The sequence below is a fragment of the Mastigoproctus giganteus genome, chromosome 12 (assembly GCF_048544385.1).
Source record: "Mastigoproctus giganteus isolate SK-2022 chromosome 12, ASM4854438v1, whole genome shotgun sequence".
Taxonomy (NCBI): domain Eukaryota; kingdom Metazoa; phylum Arthropoda; class Arachnida; order Uropygi; family Thelyphonidae; genus Mastigoproctus; species Mastigoproctus giganteus.
In genome coordinates, this window is record NC_143586.1 from 73,101,918 (window position 1) to 73,127,723 (window position 25,806).

The 25,806-nt window shown below is 42.0% G+C and overlaps 1 protein-coding gene across 2 annotated transcripts in view; it reads left to right on the plus strand.

The window, feature by feature from the left end:
- The window catches only part of LOC150077190 (solute carrier organic anion transporter family member 74D-like), a 524,201-nt gene that overhangs the window by 410,615 nt on the left and 87,780 nt on the right, over positions 1 to 25,806 (plus strand). For both annotated transcript variants that reach the window (XM_090386204.1, XM_090386203.1), the window contains exon 9: positions 13,598 to 13,662. In XM_090386204.1, the coding sequence (XP_090242330.1) occupies positions 13,598 to 13,662 (65 nt within the window). The remainder of the gene's footprint in view (positions 1 to 13,597; positions 13,663 to 25,806) is intronic.

A 25,806-nucleotide genomic window follows, 5' to 3' on the forward strand; every position in this document is an offset into this window, starting at 1 on the left:
AGAATATGCAAGAAACGTCTATGGATACTATTGACTCATCCAGACAGGAAGAACCGATCTTAGAAATATATGCAGAAGAAGAAATGGACACCGGTCGACCATTATTCCCAAAAAAAGATAAACCAAGGCCTGAACGTCACAAGACAGTCACATTAAAAAAACAGTCAGAAGCAGCTTCTTCTACTAAACATCAGTAATTCCTTACATTCTACAATGGAATTGTAGAGGATTTCGCAGCAACCTTAATGATATTCAAGTCTTAATTAACCGCTACTCTCCAGTTGGTTTCTGTCTACAGGAAACCTATCTAACTCCGCAAATTTCCACCAACATAAAGAACTATGCCATCTATCGGCACGATCGTAATAATTCAAATACTGCCCGTGGGGGCGTGGCCATCTTAGTCAGCTCAAATATCCCGACCAAGCAAATTGTTTTGCAAACTACAATTGAAGTTGTCGCCGTACGTTTGATAACCCAGATTTCTTTAACACTGGTATCAGTTTATCTCCCACCAAGTCATAGCTTCTCTTACCAAGATCTTGAAAACCTGGTAATGCAACTAGTACCCCCTGTCTGTCTCTTGGGTGATTTCAATGGCCACAACCCCTTATGGGGATCGACAAAATTAGATATACATGGCCGCTTAATTGAAACCTTTCTGGATGAGGAAAACCTTACTGTTCTTAATACTGGCGCACCTCATCATCATCATCAGCCATTGTCAATCCACTGCAGGATGAAGGCCTCTCCAGCAACTTTCCAGTTCCTTCTGTTTTGAGCACTGGCCATCCATTTACTACTCAAAAACTCATGAATTTCATCTATCCATCTCCGCCTTTGTCTTCCAGGTTTTCTTCTAGCTCCTCTTGGGTACCATTCTGTTATTTTCTTAGTCCATCTGTCATCATGTCTTCAAGCTATGTGTCCTGCCCAAGACCATTTTAGTCCCCTCGACGTGGGCACCTGTACGTGGTGAGGGGACCTCCCAGTGACGCTGCTGGACTTCCAGACTAGCATCACTGGGATCCAACGCCCACAGCCTAGGTTCCGGGCTTACATCAATGGAATCCGGCGTGTTTGCCGTGCGCTGCGACCCGTGGAAATTCGGAAAGGGGGATCCTGGTGGTTGAGGGGCCCAGCTTCAATACACCACTTTGGCCCCTGCTTCGACAAGACGGGTGGTCCTGGAAGGCCCGGCTAGGATCAATCGGCTAGTAGGTTCGCCTGCGAGGGTCAACCGTGTCAAAGCCATGCCCCTACCCTCATGGTCCGAGGGACAGGATTCAGGCTGGCGGCGGTGCGGGTATGGTGTCTGGGTAGCCCTGGCGTCCCACTCCCGAGCGCATTTATTGCATGCCGGGTAGTGGGCGTCCCTTTGGGCTCCGTGGTGGGTGGGGAGCCCGGGCACTGAACAATTTAAATAACTTCATGAATCCTGATAAACGTATTCCTTCAGGGGCCCCAACCCGGTCCCTATCTGAAAATAATGACGGAGAGGCAGATAGCATTATTGCTACAAAGAGGCAGCGAACCGAACTACCATCAGGGCCAGTCCCAAGGTTCTTAATAATGCATTCCACCAATGAAACACCGATTGGTAAAATGTCGCCCTTTTTTATACAAAAAGGGTTGGATGGGTTAGCAGGTACACCCAAGTCAGTTAAGAGGCTCCGTTCTGGGGACCTCTTGATTGAAACCAAAAATGACGGGCAGTCTGAACATCTACTCCGAGTAACATCAATCGGAGGTATACCCGTAACAGTGACACCACACCGAACACTAAATTCATCGAGAGGTGTCATTTCGGAGTGGGACCTTCTCGACGTCACCGAGGAGGAAATCTGCTCCGAACTAAAACCACAGGGAGTTACTGCCGTCAAGAGAATCACTGCGCGAAGGGATGGGAAAATTGTTAAAACCAGGAGTGTTATCCTGACTTTTAACTCTCCCAAACCTCCTGATGAGATCAAAGCTGGATACATCAACTGTCCAGTACGTCCATACATTCCGAATCCTTTACGGTGTTTTAAATGTCAGAAGTATGGACATTCTCAAATGGCCTGCCGTGGAGTCCTTGCATGCGCCCGGTGCGGTGCAAAGGACCACGAAACAACAGCATGTTCAGCCAGCAAACCCACCTGCATTAATTGTGAGGGAGAACATCCGGCCTATTCAAGGGCATGCCAGAGGTGGAAAGAAGAAAAAGAAATCCAACGGCTGAAGGCAGAGCTCAACATATCGTACCAGGAGGCAAGAAAAGCAGTGAAACCTCTTAACATCAAAAAACCTACCTACGCCCAGAAGGTAGCAGGGAAATGTTCGATTGGGACCCAGACGGACATGTCCGTCCCCCCAAAAGAATCATTTACTCCCATTGCACGTTATCTTTTATGCTCCCAAAAACCTGCACAGAAGGACCAATCAGCTGCCACTCCTATATCGGTACCTCCTAATGCTCCACAAGTAACAAAAGCAAAAGAAAAGAATAAGAAAGGGGAAGTAACACCTAGTACCCAGGAAAACATGGATGTCGAGCAGAAGGAGGTACATGATGAGTCAGTTTTGGAACTCTTCGCTGAGGAGGAAATGGACACAGGACAGCGTCCATACTTCCCCAGGAAAGATAAATCCAAGACTGACAAAATTAAGCCCTCAGCACCTCGGAAGCCGCCTGATGGACCCACCAAGTCCAAATAATGGCTAAATTCCTACAGTGGAATTGTCGTGGATTCCGGCAAAATACTGACGACATCAAGGCACTCCTGCAAAAGCACAAACCAGCTTGCTTTTGCATACAGGAGACTTATTTAAAGGCAAATGATGACCCCACCATGCATAACATTACCATCATTCGTAAGGATAGAATTGTGGATGGTCCTGCCCACGGAGGAGTCGCAATCCTCGTCGGCAACCAGATCCCATTTCAGCCTTTGCAGCTTACAACTAGCATTGAAGCTGTAGCAATTCGCCTTACAGTGGGGTTCTTATTAACTGTCTGCTCTGTTTATTTGCCACCTGGGATTGATATCCCCCAGAAAGACCTTGATGATCTTATCATGCAATTGCCCTCCCCTTGTTTAATTCTTGGGGATTTCAATGGACATAACACTCTGTGGGGTAGTGCTGACATCAATGGAAGGGGACGAGTCATAGAGCATATGCTCACTGACAATGATCTCTCCCTCCTAAATGTGGGAACAAACACCTTCTTCCACATGCCTACCCGTACTTTCTCTGCCATTGATCTTTCTATCTGCACCCCTTCTCTCCTTCCTTCACTTGCTTGGGAGGTAGAGGAGAACCCATATGGAAGCGATCACTTCCCCGTGATAATCACATTAACTAGCGGTAGACCGTGTCTTCCATTTAGTTTACCGCGGTGGAAGCTTGATCAGGCTGACTGGAATGCCTTTCAACATCTGGCAAATCTTGACATCGCTACAGTCAGTCAGGTGCCAATCAATGATGCAGTCATGTACGTCACAGAAACAATTGTCCAAGCAGCTGCAATTGCAATCCCAAAATCATCTAGCCGGTTCCCACTATTTCCGAAACCTTGGTGGAATTCCGAATGCACAGCAGCAAAAAAAGCACAAAACAAAGCGTGGGGGATATTCCGCCGATATCCCACCACTGAAAATTTAATATCATTCAAACGTGCACGTGCAAAAGCACGTTATGTACGACGTCAGAGCCAAAGGAAATCTTGGATTCGTTTTACATCTTCCATAACTCAGGCTGCTAGCTCAAAGGTAGTCTGGGATAAGATCCGGAAAATGAAGGGAAAATATCCACCATGCCCTTCTGTGATCCTCGAGCATAACGGATGTCCAATTGCAGATCGAACTGCAGTAGCAAATACTCTAGGGGAAACATTTGCAAAAATATCTGCAATAACATCTTTTCCCGCAGAGTTTTTGGCCCTGAAAGAGAAAAATGAGAAAAACCCCCTGAACTTCTATTCAAAAGGGCTTGAATCTTATAACAAGCCCTTTTCACAGGAGGAATTAAATGCTGCACTCTTTCTCACGCACGCAAGTGCTGTGGGGCCCGATGACATCCACTATGAAATGGTAAAACACCTCACACCACAATGTAAGGATCACCTGTTAATTCTGTTTAACAGAATTTTTCTTAATAAACAATTTCCGGATTCCTGGCGGAAGGCAATCGTTCTTCCCTTCCCAAAACCAGGAAAGGATCCTAGAAATCCAAGTAACTACCGTCCTATTGCTCTGACAAGCTGTTTGTGCAAGATCCTGGAAAGAATGGTAAATTCTCGCCTGGTATGGTATTTAGAAACAAATGGTCTGCTTTCCAGGACACAGTGCGGCTTCCAAAGAAATAGATCCACTCTGGATCATTTAATCCGATTGGAAACATCCATTCGTGATGCTTTTATTAAATCCGAGCATTTGGTAGCAGTTTTCTTTGATATTGAAAAAGCGTACGACACAGCCTGGCGATTTGGGATTTTAAAAGACCTCTATAACTTTGGTCTTAGAGGTAATCTTCCTCTTTTTATTAAAAACTTTCTTTCGAATCGCCAGTTTCAAATCCGTTTAGGATCCACCCTCTCTCGAGTTTTCTCTCAGGAAGAGGGAGTCCCACAAGGATCCGTTCTAAGTGTCACGCTTTTCGCAATCAAAATAAACTATCGCAGAACAACTTCCACCCACTGTAAACAATGCCCTCTATGTTGATGACTTTGCTATATTTTGTCATTCATGCAATATGAGGGTCATTGAAAGGCAACTGCAGAAAACCATCGACCATCTTACAGCTTGGTCTTTGGCTAATGGGTTCAGATTTTCATCACAGAAGACTGTTTGCGTACACTTTTGTCGCAAACGTAATCTTCATCCTGACCCAGAATTAAGGCTAGGGCAAAATAACATCCCAGTTGTAGCAGAATTCAAATTCCTTGGACTTATTTTCGACAAAAAGCTGACATTCTTACAACATATTCGTCAGCTGAGGACAAGATGTGTCAAAGGGCTTAACATCCTTCGTGCCCTTTCGTCAACCTCATGGGGCGCAGATCGTGCTACCCTTCTTCGTCTCTACCGGACGCTTGTCCGTCCCAAACTCGACTATGGGTCTCAGGTCTATGGTTCTGCTAGAGATAGTGCCCTTCGGTGGTTAGATCCAATCCACCATCAAGCCATCCGGACAGCCACTGGAGCATTTCGCACATCTCCTGTCCAAAGCCTTTACGTCGAAGCAAATGAACCATCTCTGTCTCTTCGACGTAAGCAGTTGTCCTTACAGTATGCATTCAAATTAAAATCCCTGCCCGATCATCCCACGTGGCCATCCGTTTTTCAGCCGCGTTGGGAAAATCTCTACAACACCCGTCGGACTGCCAACAAACCATTTGGTATTCGCATTCAAGGGCTGCTGAATGAGCTGAACTTGACGGTAGACAATGTTGCCCAGTCACCAAGGCAATTCTTTCCACCCTGGCATGCTCATTTTCCAACTTGCGACTTCTCCCTTAAGATCTGGGAGAAGGCTACTACACCGCCATCTGTCTACCAGCAACTCTTTGCAGTACATCGACAGCAGTATTCTGACTTTCTGCCAATCTATACAGATGGCTCAAAGTTGGAATGTCATGTGGGATCTGCTGTTGTGTTCCCTCACAAAACAATATCCTATAAGATCCCACAAGAAACTAGCATTTATACTGCAGAGTTGCATGCAATACAAACAGCCCTAGATCACATTAAAAATTGCGACTACCAGAGGTATATGATTTACTGCGATTCATCGAGTGTGTTACAGGCTCTGGTATCGGTGGGTTTTAACCCTCATCCGATCCTGTCCAGGATCCAGCAGATTCTTTTTTCTCTCAAGACATTAGAATTCGATATTCGCTTTTGCTGGATCCCAAGCCACATTGGGATCCGGGGAAATGAATCGGCTGATGCTGCTGCCAAATCAGCCATTTCCCTGGATAATCATTGCCTGTCAGTCCCCTATACAGACTACAGGCAAATAATACGTTCTAAACTGCTTTCCCAATGGCAAGATTCTTGGCACGGACAGACCACAAATAAATTACATCAAATCAAGCCTGTAATTTCGCAATGGCAGTCCAGTCTGCGCAGGGTCCGAAGAGAGGAAGTTGTTCTTGCTCGGCTCCGCATAGGTCATAGTCATCTAACTCATTCCTACTTGCTGAGGGCGGATGACCCACCTATGTGCGAGATGTGTAATGTTATTTTAACCGTTCGTCATATTTTAATAGACTGTCCTGTTTTTATAGAAGCCCGACGCTTGTATTTTACCGCTTTTAATAATCTGACTGAGCCATTTACACTCAGTCAGATTATAGGTGACAGACACAATACGTCGGACGTCTTTAATTTTTTACAATTTGTTAATTTTTATACAAAGCTCTAAGTTTTATGCTTTTACTATTATACCTTTTTAACACAAATATTTGACGTGGTAGCCTTGGCTACCAAAATATTTAATAGCATTTTAAAATTTGACTTGGCGCATTATGGCCTTAGCTGCCAATGCGCCATAAAAAAAAAAACCAAATCAAATTAAATCAAATCAAAACCATTTTAGTTCTTTAGTTTTGATAAGAATGTCCTTTACGTGAGTTTGCTGCCTAATCCATGTGTTTCTCTTCTTATCTAACAGTCTGATTCCCAATATAATTCGTTCCATTCTTCGCTGTGTAGTTCTTAGTTTCTCTTCCATTCTTTTGGTGAGTGCCCAAGTTTCACTTCCATAAGTCATGGTGGGGAGTATACATTGATTCATTATTTTACGTTTCAGACAAACTGGGATATTGCTCTTCAGTATGTGACTATATTTCCTGAATGCTATCCATCCAAAATTTATTCTTCTCTTGACTTCCAGCCATTTATCATTATTACAGCTTATAACTTGTCCCAGATAAGTATATGACTCCACGTTTTCAATTACTGCTCCTTCAATCATTATTTCCCTTGCCGTGGCATACTTGTTCATCATTACTTTTGTTTTAGCCATATTCATCTTTAGTCCAAAATCCTTACTAACTGTGCATAACTGATTAAGATTTTTCTCTAATTCTTTGGGATCGTGGCTTATGACCACAATGTCATCTGCAAATCGTAAATGGTTTAGGTACTCTCCGTTCACATTGACTCCTTTCTGCGACCAGTCTAATCTTCTGAAAGCTTCCTCTAGGGCAGCAGTAAACAGCTTCGGAGATATTGTGTCTCCTTGTCGAACTCCTTTCTCGATTTTAAATTTGCTACTGTCTTTGTCTAGTCTAATAAAGGATGTAGCACTCTCATATATTTTCTTCAAAATTATAATATATGGAGTATCTATGCCTTGTCTTTCCAGTGCCCGAAACATTGCCTTATGCTGTATGGAGTCAAATGCCTTTTCATAATCCACAAATGCCAGGCATAATGGTGTTTTATATTCATTTGCTTTCTCCATTAGCTGTGATATTACGTGAAGGTGATCCATAGTTGAGAATCCTGTCCTAAAGCCAGCTTGCTCTTTCGGTTGATTCTCATCAAGTATTCTTTCTAATCTGTTAGTAATGACCCTTGTGAACAACTTGTAGATATGGGATAACAAGCTAATTGGTCTATAATTTCCAATTTCTGATTTATCTCCTTTCTTATGCAGCAAAACTATGATTGCATTATTCCACTGCTTAGGCATCACACCTTTTCTAATGCACTTTGTGAAGAGCCTTGCCAGTTTTTGTGTTATGTCTCTTCCTCCCAATTTTAACAACTCTACAGTAACTTCATCTTCCCCCGGGGCTTTCCGATTCTTCATTTTCTTCAATGCATGTTCTACCTCATCAGGAAGAATATCGGGTATGTCGTATGTGTTGCTACTTTGCAATCCATCTTCCCCACTGCTGGTGTCATTCCCTCGCTCCTTGTATAATTCTCTATAGTAGTCTTCTGCTATTTGAATTATGCCTTCTCTGCTGTTTATAAGTACACCATCGCTATTCTTCAGTTTCAGTATCATTTGTCTTTCTGTATTACTGCTCATGGCTGCTGATTTAAATCCTTTGTTTTCCCTTAATGCTTGTTCTACTTTTCTTGTGTTAAATCTTCTTATGTCCTCTCTGAGTCTCTTTCTAATGGCTTTGCATAACTCAGTATATTCAATTTTCTCCCTGTCAGTGTTTGTCTTGCTCTTCATTTGTCGTCTTTGGTTCATCATGACAAGTGTTTCTTGACTAATTTTTTCTTCTTTGGATTTCTGTTTCCCTATAGGTTTCTTGGGCTTTATCACTTTCAGAAAGTTGTAATATTCCTCGTCGATATCTTGGTCCTGAGCAGTCTGCAGAAACTCAAACTTGTTCTCAAGTTCCAGTACATACTGGTTTTTCTCCTCCTCTTATTTCAAAGACCTTTGTATTATTTACTCGAGTCAGTTTTTTCCTTTCCTACATTTATATCAAGTGTACATCTTACCATTCTGTGATCACTTCCAACATTTACCTTATTCAGGACGGTAACATCATTCACAATATATCTTCTGTTAGTGAGGATGAAGTCGATTTCATTAGTTGTTAATCCATTTGGACTCTTCCACGTCCACTTTCTGTTCACCCTTTTCTTGAAAAAAGTGTTCATTACTGACATTCATTCAGATTCTGCAAATTCCACAAGTCTTTCACCTCTTTTATTTCTATTTCTTTCACCAACTGGCGCACCCACTCACATACAACTACCAACTGGACAAACCTCTGCAATCGATCTATCAATATGTTCCCCGATTCTGTTTCCGATTATAGAATGGTCTGTTATGGACGATCCCATGGGCAGTGACCATTTTCCGATTATTTGCAATCTGCTCACTGCACAACCACCATTAGTCATACCCTGCAGGAAATGGAAGTTCTCTCAAGCCAACTGGGTCAAATTTCAATCAGTTGTCACCCTGGATGAACAATATATACGAACACAGTCAATAGATGAAGCCACAGATTATATCACTTCACATATAATATCTGCAGCTAATTGTTCAATTCCATTGTCGAATCCCCAATCCCGACGGCACCTTAACTATTGGTGGAATCAAGAATGCACAATAGCTAAGAAGTAAAAAAATAATGCGTGGAATTTATTTCGTAGATCCCCAACCACAGCTAATCTTATCAATTACAAGAAACTAAGAGCAAAAGCACGTCGAATTGAAAGAGAAGCAAAGAAAAATTCTTGTTTATGGTTTACATCTACCATAAACAGAAACACTAACTCCAGGTTAATATGGAAGAAAATCAGGCAGATTTCCGGAAAATTTCCAACCACCCCTTCACCAATTCTTTCATGGAATGGGCAAGAACTATCTGCTCCTCAAGACATTGCAAATGCCTTGGCTAAAACTTTTGCCGAAGTTTCTGCGGCATCAAATTATTCTCCGGATTTCCAGAAAATAAAGACCAAGACTGAACTACGAGCCATCAACTTTCGAACCTCAGTTTTCTTTCCATATAATCAGCCTCTTCAATATCATGAACTTATACATGTCATTAAAACAACACGCAACAGTGCCGCTGGACCAGATGGAATCTCTTACATTATGTTACAAAACCTTGGTGACAGAAATTTACAAATACTGCTGGTCTATTATAACCGGATATTTATGGAAAACATTTATCCCAGCTCTTGGCATCATGCCACAGTTCTTGCCTTTTTGAAACCCGGTAAAGATCCTACCAGTCCTAACAGTTATAGACCTATTTCTCTATCCAGTTGCCTCGGTAAATTACTTGAAAAAATGATCCATAATCGCCTTGTTTGGATCATTGAAACGCAACAACTAATTAGCAATAATCAGCGTGGCTTTCAAAAGAACAAGTCCTCCTTAGATCTCATGATCAAAGCTGAGTTTGCAATTCGTAATGCCTTTGTGAAAAATGAACATCTTGTTATGGTTTCCATAGACATAGAAAAGGCATTTGATACTACCTGGCGTCGTGGCATTCTCAGTGACCTCCATGCTCTAGGTCTATGAGGCAACCTTCCTATATTCATCAGGAACTTTCTCAGGACTCGCTCGTTCCAAGTTCGATACCGCAACTCGCTTTCTATGACATTTTTACAGGAAGAAAGAGTGCCACAAGGGTCCATACTGAGTGCAACCCTATTTGCCCTAAGAATCGATTCCATCACAAAAGATCTTCCAAATACTGTTGAGACCTACCTTTATGCCGATGATCTCTCTATTTCTTGCCATTCTCTGAATATGAGATCCATTGAACGGCAGCTGCAGATATGTTTAAATAAAGTCCAAAGGTGGGCAGAGTTAAATGGCTATCATCTATCACAGCAGAAAACTGTTGCAATCCACTTTTGTAATCAACGGAAAATGCATACAGATCCCGAACTTCAGATGCAAAACTTTACCGTTCCAGTGACTAACAACATCAAATTCTTGGGATTAATCCTTGACAGGAAACTGAATTTCCTTGAGCACATTAAATCTTTGCGTATATCCTGCCTCAAAAAGCTGAACATACTAAGAGCTTTATCTGCCTTGTCTTGGGGAGCAGATCGTACATCTTTGTTGCTCTTATATAGAACATTGATCAGATCCCGATTGGATTATGGTGCTCCTCTTTATGGTTCCGCCCATAAGAGTAAATTGAGATGGCTGGATCCTATACAGTATAGCGCATTGCAGATTGCACTTGGTGCTTTCAGGACATCTCCTACTCATAGTTTGTACATTGAAGCTGATGAGCCCCCCTACACCTCCGCAGAAAAACGCTTCTTCTAAAGTATGCAGCCCGAATACAAAATTGCGGCCATCATCCTGTTCTGCCATACCTCTTTAATCCACCACTTCAAAACCTCTATAGAAATAAACCCAGTAAAATAAGACCGGCAGGCTTACGCCTCATTGAGTTAATGCAGAGTTGGAATGTTCAGATTTTCAACAGGCAACATTTAATGAATTACTCCCAACCGCCATGGATTCCGCCTCCTCAGTTATATTTCGATACTTATCTTGACAAATGGGGAAAGAATCATCTACCAACACTCAATATGAAACAACTCCATGCATGCCATATTCAGAAATACGTTGATTTTTTGCCCATATATACTGATGGCTCCAAATCACATTCAGCCGTTGGAGCAGCGGCAGTATTTCCCTCTACTATCATCTCAGCTGCCCTTCCACCTGAGTACAGCAGCTTCTCTGCAGAACTTCATGCAATAAAATTAGCCTTAGAAAACCTGAATCTCAACCCATCTGTAAAATATGTTGTATACACAGACTCTCTCAGCTCAATAACTGCAATGCAAAACTCCTCCTACAAGGCTCATCCTGTGTTAAATCAAATCGGAAGACTCCTATTACAAATTGAAGAATGCCATCAATCAGTGACCTTTTGCTGGATCCCAGCACATTCGGGGATAAAGGGTAACGAACTTGCTGATGAAAATGCTAAAAATCCGTCAACCTTTGATTTAACCTCCATTCCGGTTCCAGCCTCTGACTACTGTCACATCATACGAACAGCAGGTTTCGCGAAGTGGAAAGAGCTATGGCACACCCAAACGAATAATAAACTCTACCAGTTGAAACACGATCCAAAGCATTGGCACTCTAGCACCAAAACAGTGCGAAGAGAAGAAGTGGTTCTTGCACGGGCACGTATCGGACACACATATCTGACCCACCTCCATCTGCTCCGAGGCGAAGATCCTCCTCAATGCCCATACTGTTCAGAAAATTTAACAGTGAAACATATTCTGATTGACTGCCCTCACTATCAACAGGACAGAACATCCGTGCTGTGTTCCCTAAGAAATCTACGAGAACCAATAACATTATAATATATTATTGGAGATGATGCAAACATCAACGAGTTTTTCTCTTATCTGAAAATAATTGGACGTTATGATAAATTCTAAAATATCTCTGTAAACGCAACCAAGCTGTTATGCCTAAATTATGTTTTTATCCATGCTTAAATTTTGTGTTTAGCATTTTCATGTGAATAGGCGCATTATAGCCACAGCAGCTTATGCGCCGATAAACCCCCATAACACACACACACACTTGATGGTAGACCATGTTACCCAGTCACCAAGGCAATTTCTTCCACCCTGGCATGCCAATTTTCAACTTTCGACTTCTCCCTTAAGATCTGGGAGAAGGCTACTACACCACCATCTGTCTACTAGCAACTCTTTGAATCACATAGACAGCAGTATTCTGACTTTCTGCCAGTCTATATAGATGCCTCAAAGTTAGAATGTTATGTGGGATCTGCTGCTGTGTTCCCTCACAAAACGTTATCCAATAAGATCCCACAAGAAACTAGCATTTATACTGCAGAATTGCGTGCAATAGAAGCAGCCCTAGATCACATTAAAAATAGCGACTACCAAAGGTATATGATTTATTGTGATTCATTGAGCGTGTTACAGGCTCTAGTATCGGTGAGGTTTAACCCTCATCCGATCCTGTCAGGATCCAGCAGATTCTTTTTTCTCTTGTCGAATTAGAATTTGATATTCGCTTTTGCTGGATCGCAAGCCACATTGGGATCTAGGGAAATCAATTAGCTGATACCGCTGCAAAATCAGCCCTTTCCCTGGATAATCATTGCCTGTCAGTCCCCTATAGAGACTACAAGCAAATAATATGTTCTAAATTACATTCCCAATTGCAAGATTCTTGGCAAGGACAGGCCACAAATAAACTACATCACATTAAGCCTGTAATTATGCAATGGCAGTCCAGTCTACGCAGGGTTCGTAGGTCATAGTCATCTAACACATTCCTGTTTGCTGAGGGCGGATGACCCACCTATGTGCGAGATGTGTAATGTTATTTTAAATGTCAGTCATATTTTTATATAATGTCCTGTTTTTATAGAAGAACAACGCTTGTGTTTTACCACTTTTAATAATCTGACTGAACCATTTACACTCAGTCAGATTTTAGGTGACAGAGACAACATGTCTGACGTTTTTAACTTTTTACACTCTATTAATTTTTATACAAAGATCTAAGTTTTATATTGTTACTTTACTTTATACCTTTGTTACATAATAGTTAATTGCTCCACGTGGTTGCCTAGGCTGCCAAATTGTTTAGTTGCCTTTTAACTTTGACTTGGCACATTATGACTAGCTGCCAATGTGCCATTAAAAACTAATTCAATCAATCAATCAACCCTCGCACTTATCAGTGAAACCCATTCTCGTTGACTGCCCTCACTATGATCAGGACCGAATATCCATCCTCCTTTCCCTAAAAAATCTTCCGGAGCCGAAGACATTAAAACATATTATTGGTGACGATGCAAACATCAATGAATTATTCTCATTTTTGAAAAAAATTGGAATGTATCATAAATTCTAAAACATCACTCTAATAAAACATAAATTGATTATATCTGAAATTTGATTTTTATCATTTTCCTATGAATAGGTGCACTATATCTCCAGTAGCTCGTGCGCTATTAAACCCCCATCACACACACACGCTTCAGCTCCAAATTTTATTTTAGTAAATAATAACACATAAAAATATGTCTGCAGCACTTAGCTACAATATTTAAAATTTTTTTTTTTGGGCTTTTGTATAGATGTGTAGATCCAGAGGATAAAGGTTTTGGTCTAGCAGCAGTTGAGATTATCATCTCACTCTTCGGTGAGTATATGCATACCTGTCAGCTATAATTTTCTTTATTAATGAGAGTCTTAATTTTAAATTTTTTGCACGAAAAATTTCTTATACTGCACTATTGATAAGAAACTGTTTTTATTATATTTTGAAAGTGTTTACAAAACAAAGCTACAGAAATAACATGAACCATGGAACTTAATTTTTGGAGAATAACTAAAAATAAATTGCAGGGATATAAATCATTGTCCTTCATCTGGAGAGAGGTAGGCCTTGCTTTTCCAACACATTTCTCCATTATGTGTCTGATAACAAGTCATTCAATAACAATACCTGTTTTTTCCTAGGAACAACATTATAAATTAAAGTTAGGTTCTTGTCTAACAGTTAAGTAACCATGGCCTCCGTAGCCGAGTGGTCAGGAGCGGGAGTGTAGTAGCACACGCTCTTTGAGTAGACCAGGGTTAAAGCCCCTGACTGCTGAATACGGTCGATCTGCCGACCCGCAGTGGACCAGCGTGGCAGATTATGGTCCATTTTTCCTCAGCATGAATTGTTGAGGAGGCTTCCATCCTGCAGTGGGTTGATAATGGCTGCACGTTACCTTTTTTTTTTTTATCCTAGTTTTTTTTTATTTTCAGCTGAATAACTCAGAAAATTGTATCAATTCAAACCATACACAGCTTAAGTACCACCACTCGACTTGGGCACCTGTACATGGTGAGGGGACCTTCCAGTGATACTGCTGGTCTTCCAAATTAGCATCACTGGGATCTATCACCCATACCTTGGTTCCAGGGTTACATCGTTGGAGGCCCTGAGTGACAAGCGATTTTCTCTGAGATATACATACAGTGTGCTCTTTCTAAGCGACAAAGTTTAATTTTCTTTCTAGTGTCGTTTTCTCTTTTGTTTATCTAAAGTGGTTCTGTGCTTCAAGTGTTAAAGTAAGAACCAAGAATGAAAACTACCTTTCTTTTTTCAGAGTATACAGAGTGTTTCCAAAATAGTGGTACAACCGTTTATGGGAGGTGGGTAACATCTAAAGGAATGTGAATTGCATTGGAACTCATAACTCGCCCCGGGTGCCAAGCGTTTCCATGGCCAAGTGATTCTCATGCAATTAAACAGCGTTTTTTGTTAAGCGACTAGGTTCTCTTTTGTTTTCTCCCTTACTTATTCCCCTCGACGTGGGCACCTGTACGTGGTGAGGGGACCTCCCAGTGATGCTGCTGGGTTTCCAGATTAGCATCACTGGGATCTAACGCCCATACCTTGGTTCCAGGGTTACATCTTTGGAATCCGGCGTGTGCAGCCGTGCGCCGCGACCCGTGGAAGCGGAAAGGGGGATCCTGGTGGTTGAGGGGCCCAGCCTTAATACACCACTTTGGCCCCTGCTTCGACAAGACGGGTGGTCCCGGACCGACCCGACTGGGATCAATCGGCGGGTGGTTTTATACTGCTAGGGTCAACTGCGTTCCAATAAGTCTCCCTCCCTTTGGTCCTGGGACGGGATAAAGACTTACTGGAAACGTGGGTATGGTGTTCTAAGCGAACTCGGCGTCCCATTCGTGTACGCAGTACCTGCTAGTTCACGATTGGGCGTCCCCTCGTAGGGCTCTGTGGTGCGTGAGGTACTTAGGCATCAGACATTTTCTCTTTACTCATATGAGTAATTTAAATTCTTCTTCTGGGGCCCCAACAAGGCCCCTACCTAATCGATCGTCAGATGAGAGTGAAAGCAATTCAGCTAAAAGAGCCAGAACTGAGGAGAAAACAACATCTGTGACACCTCTTCCTCATTCTCCATTCCACCAGAGAGCAGTCACTTGGGAAAATGTCACCCTTCTTCATCCAGAAAGGATTAGAAGGGATGGCAGGTTCACCCAAATCCGTAAAACGGCTGCGTTCTGGAGATATTCTAATAGAAGCATAAAATATAAATCAAGCTGAAAAATTTTTGAAAGCCACATCTATAGGGGGAATACCCATCATCACAACCCCTCACAAAATTTTGAACTCTTCAAGAGGTGTGATATCAGAGTGGGATCTTCTTCACGTTTCTGAAGAAGAGATCTGCTCTGAATTAAAAGATCAAGGAGTAACAGCTGTAAAGGAAATATCCATGCGTAAGGATGGGAACGTCGTCCCTACCCGAGTTGTCATCCTAACATTTAACAACCCACGGCCTCCAAATTCCATCAAGGCAGGGTACTTAAACTGCCCTATGAGAATTTACGTTCCCAACCCACTGAGGTGTTTTAAATGTCAAAAGTACGGCCACTCACAAACATCATGTCGTGGTAACCCTGTCTGTGCTCAATGTGGTGCTAAAGATCACGAGAGCAAGGAATGTCTAGCTCCTAAGCCTAATTGTACAAACTGCCAAGGAGAGCACCCTGCATACTCTCGAGCATGCCAGCGGTGGAAGGACGAGAAGGAGATTCAAAAATTAAAAACGGAGCTGAACATATCCTACCCAGAGGCAAGAAAACGCATACAACCAATAAATAGCGGGAAGCCTTCATATGCTCAGAAGGTTTCTACGAAGTGCACTATCGGTACACAAACAGAGATGACTGTACCACCAAGAGAGTCATTGACTCCGATTGCACGCTATTTATTGAATTCACAAAAGCCCACCACAAAAACACAATCAGCTGCTACTCCAATATCCATACCTCCTAGTGCTCCACCACTAACAAAACCAAGTGGTAAAAAAGAGAACCAAAATTAACAGAATCAATGGATGTAGAGGACAAGGAGGTACCGGACGATTCAGTCTTGGAACTCTTCGTGGAGGAAGAAATGGACACTGGACAGCGTCCTTTCTTCCCCAAAAAAGATAAAGCCAAGACTGATAAAAGTAAGCCCTCAGCACCTCGGAAGCCGCCTGATGGACCCACCAAGCCAAAATAATGGCTAAATTCCTACAATGCAATTGTCGTGGATTCCGGAGAAATACAGATGACATCAAGGCCCTCCTGCAAAAGCACGAGCCAGTTTGCTTTTGCTTGCAGGAGACTTATCTACAGGCAAATAATGATCCCACCATGCATAACATCACAATCTTTCTTAAGGATAGAATTGCGGATGGTCCTGCTCATGGAGGAGTGGCTATCCTTGTGGGCAACCAGACCCCAGTTCAGCCCTTGCTAGTTACAACCAGCATAGAGGCTGTTGCAATTCGCCTTTCAGTGGGATTTCTACTAACTGTGTGCTCTATTTATTTGCCACCTGGGACTGACATCTCCCAGGAAGACCTTGATGATCTTGTAACGCAGTTGCCTCCCCTTTTCTTACTTCTTGGGGATTTTAATGGACATAACACCCTGTAGGGTAGTGCTAACATCAATGGAAGGGGAAGAGTCATAGAGCGTATGCTAAATGAAAATGACCTTTCCCTTCTAAATATTGGAACAAATACCTTATTCCACATGCCTACCCGCACTTTTTCTGCCATTGATCTCTCTATCTGCTCCCCTTCTCTACTCCCTTCGCTCACTTGGGAAGTGGAGGAAAATCCATACGGAAATGATCACTTCCCTGTGATAACCTCGTTACACAGTGGGAGACCATGTCTTCCATTCAGGTTACCACGGTGGAAGACTGATCAGGCTGACTGGACTGCCTTCCAACATCAGGCAAATTTTGATCTTAGTACGGACAGTCAGGAGCCGATCCATGATGCAGTAACGTACATCACAGAAATTATCATCCAAGCAGCTGCGAATGCTGTTCCAAAAACATCTGCCTGGTTTCCACCTTTTCCCAAACCTTGGTGGAATTCACAATGCACAGCAGCAAAAAAGGCTCAAAACAAAGCGTGGGGGATAATCCGCCGTTATCCCACCACTGTTAATCTAATAGCCTTCAAGCGTGCACGAGCCAAAGCACGTACATTCGCCGTCAGAGTCAAAAGGAATCGTGGATCGATTTTACATCATCTATTAACCAGTCTACCAATTCTAAGGTAGTCTGGGATAAAATCCGGAAAATGAAGGGAAAATATACATCCCACCCTTCTTCAATCCTAGATTATAATGGATGCGCTATTGCAGATCCAACCGCTATTACAGATCCATTTGCATAGCCTAGGCCTTAGATCCAACTGCAATAGCCAATTCTCTTGGGGAAACATTCTCTAAAATCTCTGCAACATCATCGTATTCCCCAGAGTTCCTGGTCCTGAAAAATAAAATTGAAATGCAGGCTCTTAGTTTTAAGTCCAAGGGCCTCTATCCCTATAATGGGGCATTCACTATAGAGGAACTGAAAAGAGCCCTCACTCTTTGCAATGCAAGTGCTGTTGGGCCAGATGGCATCCATTATGAAATGATTAAGCATCTTTCACCAAAATCTATGGATTATCTGCTCCTTCTATATAACAGAATTTTTACTGAAGGGCAGTTTCCGGATTCCTGGCGCAAGTCAATCGTTCTTGCCTTTCCTAAGCCAGGAAAGGATCCAAAAATCGCTAATAATTACTGTCCTATTGCTCTGACTAGCTGTATGTGCAAAATTCTGGAGAGTATGGTTAATTTTCGTTTAATATGGTATTTAGAATCAAATGACCTTCTCTCCAACATCCAGTGCAGCTTCCGAAGGAAACGGTTTACGTTGGACCATCTTATTAGACTGGAAACATCCATCCGGGATACTTTCCTAAAACGCGAACACTTGGTGTCAGTGTTTTTTGATATGGAGAAAGCGTATGACACAACTTGGAGATTTGGCATCTTAGAAGATTTGCATAGCCTAGGCCTTAGAGGGCATCTCCCCTTTTTTATTCAAAACTTTTTAGCCAATCGCTCTTTCCAAGTTCGTGTGGGATCCTCACTCTCTCATTCCTTCATTCCTTCAGCCAAGAGGAGGGAGTACCACAAGGATCAGTATTAAGTGTCACACTTTTCGCCATCAAAATAAATTCCATCACGGAACAACTTCCTCCAACTGTAAACAGTGCCCTCTATGTTGATGACTTTAGCATATTTTGTCAGTCATGCAACATGAGGGTTATTGAAAGACAACTGCAGAAAGCCATTGATCGCCTTAATTCCTGGGCACTTGCTAATGGCTTCAGGTTCTCGCCGGAGAAGACCGTTTGCGTACACTTTTGTCGTAAGCGTAATCATCATCCTGAACCTGAATTAAGACTCGGACAAAATGCTATTCCAGTAGCAGCGGACACAAAATTCTTGGGACTCGTATTTGATAAAAAGTTGACCTTTCTGGATCACATCCGTCAACTCCGCACAAAGTGCACTCGAGGGCTTAATATTCTCCGCTCGCTCTCCTCTACATCTTGGGGAGCAGATCGATGCACCCTTCTACGGCTTTACCATGCACTTGTGCGATCCAAATTAGATTATGGGGCCAGACCATCCTACGTGGCCCTTCGTTTTTGAGCCACGATGGGAAAATTTGTATAACACCCGTAAGACTGCCAATCGTCCTTTTGGTATTCGTCTCCAAGAGCTACTCAAAGAACTTCATATCAAGGTAGACAAGGTTGCCCAAACACCAAAGCAATTCCTTCCACCCTGGCATGCTCAAAATCCCGGCAGGTGACCTTACCCTTAGAAATTGGGGAAAGTCGGACACTCCATCATCTGTCTACCTGCAGCTTCATTCAGCACACCGAACTGAATATTCTGTTTTCGCTCCAGTCTACACAGACGGTTCGAAGTCGGAATCATATGTGGGATCTGCTGCTGTCTTTACAGTCAGCACTACATCGGAGCAGATTCCCTCTGAATGCAGCATATTTACTGCAGAGCTGCACGCTATAGAGTTAGCCTTGGAACACATTAGTAAATGCCAATATCAACGGTTCATTTTATATTCTGACGCTCTCAGCGTGTTACAGGCTTTAATATCTGTGAGATATAATCCTCATCCAGTTCTGTCTAGCATTCAGCAGAAGATTCACGTTCTCCATGAACGCGAATACGATATCCGCTTCTGCTGGATTCCCAGCGATATTGGGATTAGGGGAATTGATTTGGCGGATGCTGCAGTCAAATCAGCAATTCCCAATAATAACCGCTGCCTGTTAGTCCCCTATAGAGACTACAGGCAAATAATACATAAAAAGATACATTCCCAATGGCAGGATTCGTGGAATAGACAGACTGCAAATAAATTATATCGTATAAAGCCTGTAATTGAACCGTGGCAGTCTAGTCTGCGCAGGAATCGTAAGGAGGAAGTTGTTCTTGCCCGGACCCGCATAGGACATAGTCATTTGTCTCATTCGTTTTTGCTGAGGGTGACCTTACCCTTAATCAGACACCTTTTAATCGACTGTGCAGATTTTAACAATATCTGTTTTACCGCTTTTAATCATCTGACTGAGCTGTATACACTCAGTCAGATTTTATCTGACAATGACAATGTCTGCTATTTTTAGTTATTTTAAATCAGTAAAGGTTTTTACTTGTATTTAATATTTACATGTTATTGTTGTTTCTTTATTAATTTATTTTTTTCTACATTTTATACCTTTGTTATTTTATATACTGACATGGTGACCTAAGTAATTAGGTCAGTGAAAATTTTAAATTTTTACATATCATCTGAGTTTGGCGCATTATAGCCTTAGTTGCTAATGCGCCAATAAAACCAAACAAAACAAAGTGAAGTGGAATTAACTATTGCACTCGCTACCTCGAAAGTGAGTGCCTCGGCCAGATGAAATTGAGTATGAGATGATAAAACATCTTTCATCTCACTCTCTAGAGCTGTTGCTACATCTCTACAACCGAATTTATTTGGAGGATCAATTTCCTGTTTCTTGGCGTAGGGCAACTGTCCTCGCTTTCCCAAAGCCAGGAAAACACCCCAAAATTCCTAGCAACTATCGTTTAATTGCTCTGACCAGTTGCTTATGTAAGATTTTGGATAAAATGGTGAATGCCCGCCTCATATATTGCTTTGAGGCAAACGACCATTTGAACAAGATTCAGTGCGGCTTCCGAAGGAATCGATCAACTTTGGACCATTTAATCCGACTGGAAACAGCGATTCGTGATGCGTTTTTAAAGCGTGAGCACTTGGTATCAGTCTTCTTTGACATGGAAAAAGCTTATGACACAACCTGGAAGTATGGTGTTTTACAAGACCTTTGGCCCCGAGTGCCAAGCGATAGTGACAAGCGATTTCCTCTGAGATATATAGTGTGCTATTTCTAAGCGACAAAGTTCAATTTTATTTCTAGTGTCGTTTTCTCTTTTGTTTAGCTAAAGTGGTTCTGTGCTTCAAGCGTTAAAGTAAGAACCAAGAAAGGAAAACTACCTTTCTTTTTTCAGAGTATATATATTAATTACTAACAAGCTACTAAACTTTACAACCGCTTGGTCACTGGTGGCACCGCTCCTGCCTCCACGTGGCGGGGCCGGTAACCTGGGAGAAGAAAGCCACTCTCCCGGGGCGAAAAGGAGCAAACATGGAATTTGACAATTTCCCTCCAATTGAGCCCCGGCGCTCATGTCCTAAATCAAATGATAATGACCATGACACATCACAGTCGAAAAGACTGAGGACTGACACAGAGCGAAAGGAATGTCCATCTTTCCTTATCTTCCACTCCTTGTCAAACAAATGCATGAGTACACTCTCCCCGTTTCTGATACAGAAATGTTTGGAAAATACAGCAGGTTCACCTAAAATGGTGAAAAGACTTAGATCAGGTGATTTACTAATTGAAAGTGTGAGCCGTCAGCAATCAGAGACTCTGCTGAACCTCTCAGCCTTTGGTGGTATTCCCGTGCAAGTTACCCCACATGCGACACTAAATGCTTCCAAAGGGGTCATCACTGAGTGGGATTTGATTAACGTCACAGAAGACGAATTAGTCGAAGAATTAAAAGAACAAAAAGTCACACATGCTAAGCGCATCATGATCAAAAAAGATGGCCAGCTGGTTCCAACGCGGAACATCATCCTTATGTTTGGCACACTAAATTTACCATCTAGTGTTAAAGCCGGCTATCTCAATTGCCGTATAAGACCCTACATTCCTAATCCCATCAGATGTTATAAGTGCCAAAAGTTTGGACACTCTCAGACCGTCTGTCGAGGGGATGCTGTGTGTCCAAACTGTGGTTGAAAATCCCACGCACAAACGGAATGTGATGCGGAAACACCACATTGTTCAAACTGTCAAGGCCAACACCCTGCCTACTCAAAGTCCTGTGAACTGTGGAAAACAGGAAAAAAGATCCAACAATATAAAGTAGAGCGGAAAGTCACATACCAAGAAGCAAAGAAGCAGATTATGCTTACTACAACTAAACATACCTACGCAGCAGCAACAAAGAAATATCAGTCAGCAGCCACTCAAACTGACGTGTCAGTTCCCCCATCCATGTCTATTGCAGACTAGGCTAGAGAAATACTCTCAAAATCACAGCAAACTACTATGGAACAGCATGTGAATGACAGTGCCAATAACACACCAATTACAGTACCGCCAACGGCTTTGCAGTCTTCCTCAGAAACTATAAAAACTAAAACAGCAGTCCCAAGGCAGAAAAGTCAGCAAAATACAACAAATATGGATACTAATGAAAACATCAGCCCGGATGAGCCAATCTTAGAGCTGTACACAGATGATGACATGGACACAGCGCGTCCTATCTTTTCGAAAAAAGAAAGAATAAAATTTGAGAGACAAAAACAGACTGGACCTAAAAAACAAACTGAATCAAACACAACAGCCAAAATCAAATAATGGATCACATAATACAGTGGAACTATAGAGGTCTACGTAGTAATATCAATGATATCCATGACCTAATCCAACAGTATAGTCCGGTAAGCATATGTTTGCAAGAAACTAATTTACCTCCGCAAGTAATTCCAAAAATCAAGAACTATACTATATATCAACATAATAGAAATAATAATACCACCGTGCGTGGAGGTGTGGCCATTCTAGTAAACTCAAGAGTCCCTACTAAACACATTCCACTGCAAACTTCCTTAGAAGCAGTAGCAGTGCGTGTCTCCTTAGGAATCATGTTAACAGTAGTTTCAATCTACCTATCACCAAACAAAGAATATACTTATAATGACCTAGAAGTACTTCTACTACAGATCCCTCCTCCATTTTGTTTATTTGGAGATTTTAATGCACACCACCCGATCTGGGGCTCCCCACATACAGACAGACGAGGTAAAGTTCTAGAGTCGCTGCTTGACAAACACAATCTAACACTGTTGAATACTGGTGCTGATACCTACATCCATTTCTCTACTAGAACAACTACAGCTATAGACTTGACAATCTGCTCTCCAACATTATATCCACTCATCCACTGGACAATTCTGGACAATCCACTAAACAGTGACCATTTTCCAATAATTTGCGAATTCCAAATAACTAGAATCCCTCAGGTAAATAATTCCCGCTTAAAATGGAAATTTTCCAAGGCCGATTGGAAGTTATTTGCTCTCAGTATCTCATTCAATGATGAAATTATCAATTTCCAATCCATTGATGATGCCACACAGCACATCACATCTGAGATTCTGAATGCCGCGACCAAGGCCATACCAAAAATGCGTACTGGTTCGTTTAAACATGCCAATATTTGGTGGAGTGAAGCATGCCAACTTGCAAAAAAAGAGGAAAACAGGGCATGGAACCTGTTTCGTAAAAACCCAACTACCGAGAACCTTATAAATTTCAAAAAACTGAAAGCAAAATCGCGATTCGTAAGGAAAAAGGCAAAAAGAGATTCTTGGATCCAGTTTGCCTCTACTATAACGAAGAACACAAACAGCAGAATAATCTGGAATAAAATAAAAAAACTAAATGGTAGATTTCTCCCAGCATCTTCTCCAATACTGAGATGGAATGGACAAGATTTATCATCTCCAGTTGAAATAGCTAATGCTCTAGCAGAAAACTTTGCCAATATCTCAGATACAGCTGCATATGAACCATCTTTTCAGCAACTTAAAAGAAGGATGAGCAAAGCAAATTAAACTTCAGTACAAGAATAGCGCTCCCATATAATCAACCCTTTACAATGTTGGAGCTGCAGGTTGCTCTAAACAAATGAAGAAATGGGGCATCAGGACCTGATGGTCTTTATTACGTCATGTTACAACACCTAGATAAAAAGGCTCTAAATTCCCTATTGCTTTTTCTGAATCGGGTCTTCTCCGAAAGCTATTATCCTCGCTCATGGTGTCATTCAACAGTGCTAGCTTTTCCCAAACCTGGGAAAGATCAGACGAATCCCTGCAACTATAGACCGATATCCCTTACCAGCTGCTTAGGCAAGACATTGGAAAAGATGGTACACGATAGACTTGTATGGTACATAGAATCCCACTCAGTCTTCAGTAGTAATCAATACGGCTTTCGCAAAAACCGATCCACATTAGACCTTATGGTGAAAGCTGAGTGTAACATACGGAACGCCTTTATTCGGAAAGAACATCTTGTCATGGTGTGCCTGGATATTGAAAAAGCCTTTGACACCACCTGGCGCTATGGTATTCTGCAAGACCTATATGCTATAGGACTCAGAGGTCGACTCCCATTGATCATAGAGAGTTACCTTAAAATTAGAACCTTTCAAGTGAGTTATCGTAATGCTGTTTCGCAAGCTCTTATCCAAAGAGAAGGTGTACCACAGGGATCGGTACTCAGCGCTACCCTCTTTGCTCTTAGGATAAACAATCTAGCGCAGAACATCTTGAGTAACGTAGAAATCTATCTCTATGCTGATGATCTTGCGATATCTTGCCATTCACAGAATATGCGTTCAATTGAACGACATTTGCAGCTTGCAATAAACAAAACAGTGTCATGGACTTCACGTAATGGTTACCGTCTATCAGCAACCAAAACTGCAGCCATTCACTTTTGTAAAAAACGCCAACTACATCCAGAACCTGAATTATCACTGGAAAAACAACCGATACCAATTACCAGCAATATCCGATTCTTGGGCATAACTCTTGACACTAAACTGACATTCCAGAAACACATACTACAAACGCGAACTGTCTGTATGAAAAAGCTGAATATACTTAAAGTCATCTCATCTATGACATGGGGAGCTGATCGCTATACTCTGCTCCACCTATACCGAGCCTTAATCAGATCTCGATTAGATTATGGTGCTCCTGTTTATGACTCTGCCCGAAAGACTCTGTTAGCCTGTCTCAACACAATACAACATAGTGCGCTCAGGATTGCTCTTGGGGCGTTCAGGACTTCGCCTGTGCAAAACTTATATATAGAGGCCAATGAACCTCCACTCCACCTTCGGAGAAAGATGCTGCTCCTCAATTATGCAGTTAAAATATATAGCCTTCCATCTCATCCTATCTGGTCATACCTCTATGATCCACAATGGGTAAACCTTTTCAGAAATAAGCCTCTTGAAAACAAACCTACAGGAATCCGTCTACGAGAACTGATTCAGCAGTGGAATATGCAGTTGGACAATTTACATCAAGACAGAGAAATTGTACAATCTCCATGGAAAGTGTGTATACCTTCGTGTGATGACTATTTCCGACGTTGGCGGAAACACTCCCTGAACAATTCAACCATTCAGAAACTACATGCAGCTCACTCTTTGGCAAATGCAGACACTTTGCAAATTTATACTGATGGCTCTAAAAATGACACAGCTGTGGGAGCTGCTGTGGTGCTACCAACATCAACAGTGTCTGTTTCATTACCACAAGAATGCAGCATTTTCACTGCAGAACTCTATGCCATTAAGATGGGTTTGACCTTGCTTGCTCATGTTTTCACTCCGAAGACTATTATCTATACAGACTCCTTGAGTGCAGTGACAGCCCTCCAAGGCAATTCTCGCTCTCCACATCCACTAATCAATCAAATAAGAACTCAAATATCCGAATTTCATAACAATAGGCAGACTCTCACATTCTGTTGGATTCCAGGGCACACTGGAATACCAGGAAATGAGAGTGCAGATAAAGCAGCAAGAAACCCCACCGATAATAACCACATCCGGATTCCTTACACAGACTACAAATCAATCATACGCCGCATTTGCAATGAAAAATGGCGAGAAATATGGCATAATCAGGTAAATAACAAGTTACGAAATATAAAACAGAATCCACAGCTATGGAAATCTTGTTTCCGTTCAAACAAACATGAAGAGGTAGTGC